The sequence below is a fragment of the Penaeus monodon genome, chromosome 22, assembly GCF_015228065.2.
Source record: "Penaeus monodon isolate SGIC_2016 chromosome 22, NSTDA_Pmon_1, whole genome shotgun sequence".
Lineage (NCBI taxonomy): Eukaryota > Metazoa > Arthropoda > Malacostraca > Decapoda > Penaeidae > Penaeus > Penaeus monodon.
This window is the reverse complement of record NC_051407.1, coordinates 17,992,379-17,993,227: the sequence shown is the minus strand read 5'-3', so window position 1 is coordinate 17,993,227 and position 849 is coordinate 17,992,379. Positions and strand designations below refer to the sequence as shown.

Sequence of the window (849 nt, the reverse complement as noted above, 5' to 3'; positions counted from 1 at the left end):
GTCAGCAGCTTTAATACTGCAAGCTTAAACTGATCCACAGAATATTAGAATTACTATGCATTTTAAGTGGTGAATGAAGCTCCTTGCAATAAGTAACAATATATGATTTATCTCTTTTTTGCGGTAGTTATCTGTGATAGTCAAGATAAAGCATAATGTCGTTTAACTTTTCTTCTTTTTCTTCTTTTCCTTCCTCTTGCCATCTCTTCTCCACCTCAAACTCTTCCTCTTCATCCTCCAACTTTTCCTCTTCCTTCTCTTACTCTTTCTTATCCTCCTCCTCCTCCATTTCCCTCATTATTGTCATAATCTTCTGTTAACAATTCTTTCTTCTTCTTTTTGGTCATCATATTCTTTTTCTTCCTACATGATTTTTTTCTGCTAGCTTGTTCCAGGGGCCAAAGGAAACAAAAAAAAGATAGATGACAAAGAAGTCCGAATCTCCATCATCAACCGCTATGGCTTCGTCGATCACGATGACGATACCCGTGAGCATAGGCCAGTTGCACCTAAGTGGGTACGTGTTATGTGGGGCACTGGATTCATTTCATATTGGAATCAGGCATCACTTATTCTCTATTATTGTCAGACTTCATTCTTTTCACAGAGGTACCAGACTTCATGTAGTCATGTTAGTATCAACTTGTAATTGCAACCTTATAAGAATTTTCCTTTACACTAATTTATTAACATAATGCTTACAGGAGGAGTGCGTACATGAAGAATACTGGAATATTTTCAGTATTGATTTTAAAGAAAAATATCTTTGTTAGTTTTTCTTTAAGTTTTTGAATATGCATCTTATATATATAGTTTCATTTTAGAGAAATGTTTGGATGACTTTTACCA

At 34.9% G+C, this 849-nt stretch overlaps 1 protein-coding gene across 1 annotated transcript in view; it reads left to right on the top strand.

Annotated features, from left to right (window-relative positions):
* Positions 1 to 849, top strand: part of LOC119586972 (CUE domain-containing protein 2-A-like) — a gene marked incomplete in the record, with an annotated part of 10,730 nt that overhangs the window by 7,062 nt on the left and 2,819 nt on the right. Inside the window, 1 exon segment of the mRNA XM_037935709.1 lies at positions 386 to 517. Within this exon segment, the coding sequence (XP_037791637.1) occupies positions 386 to 517 (132 nt within the window).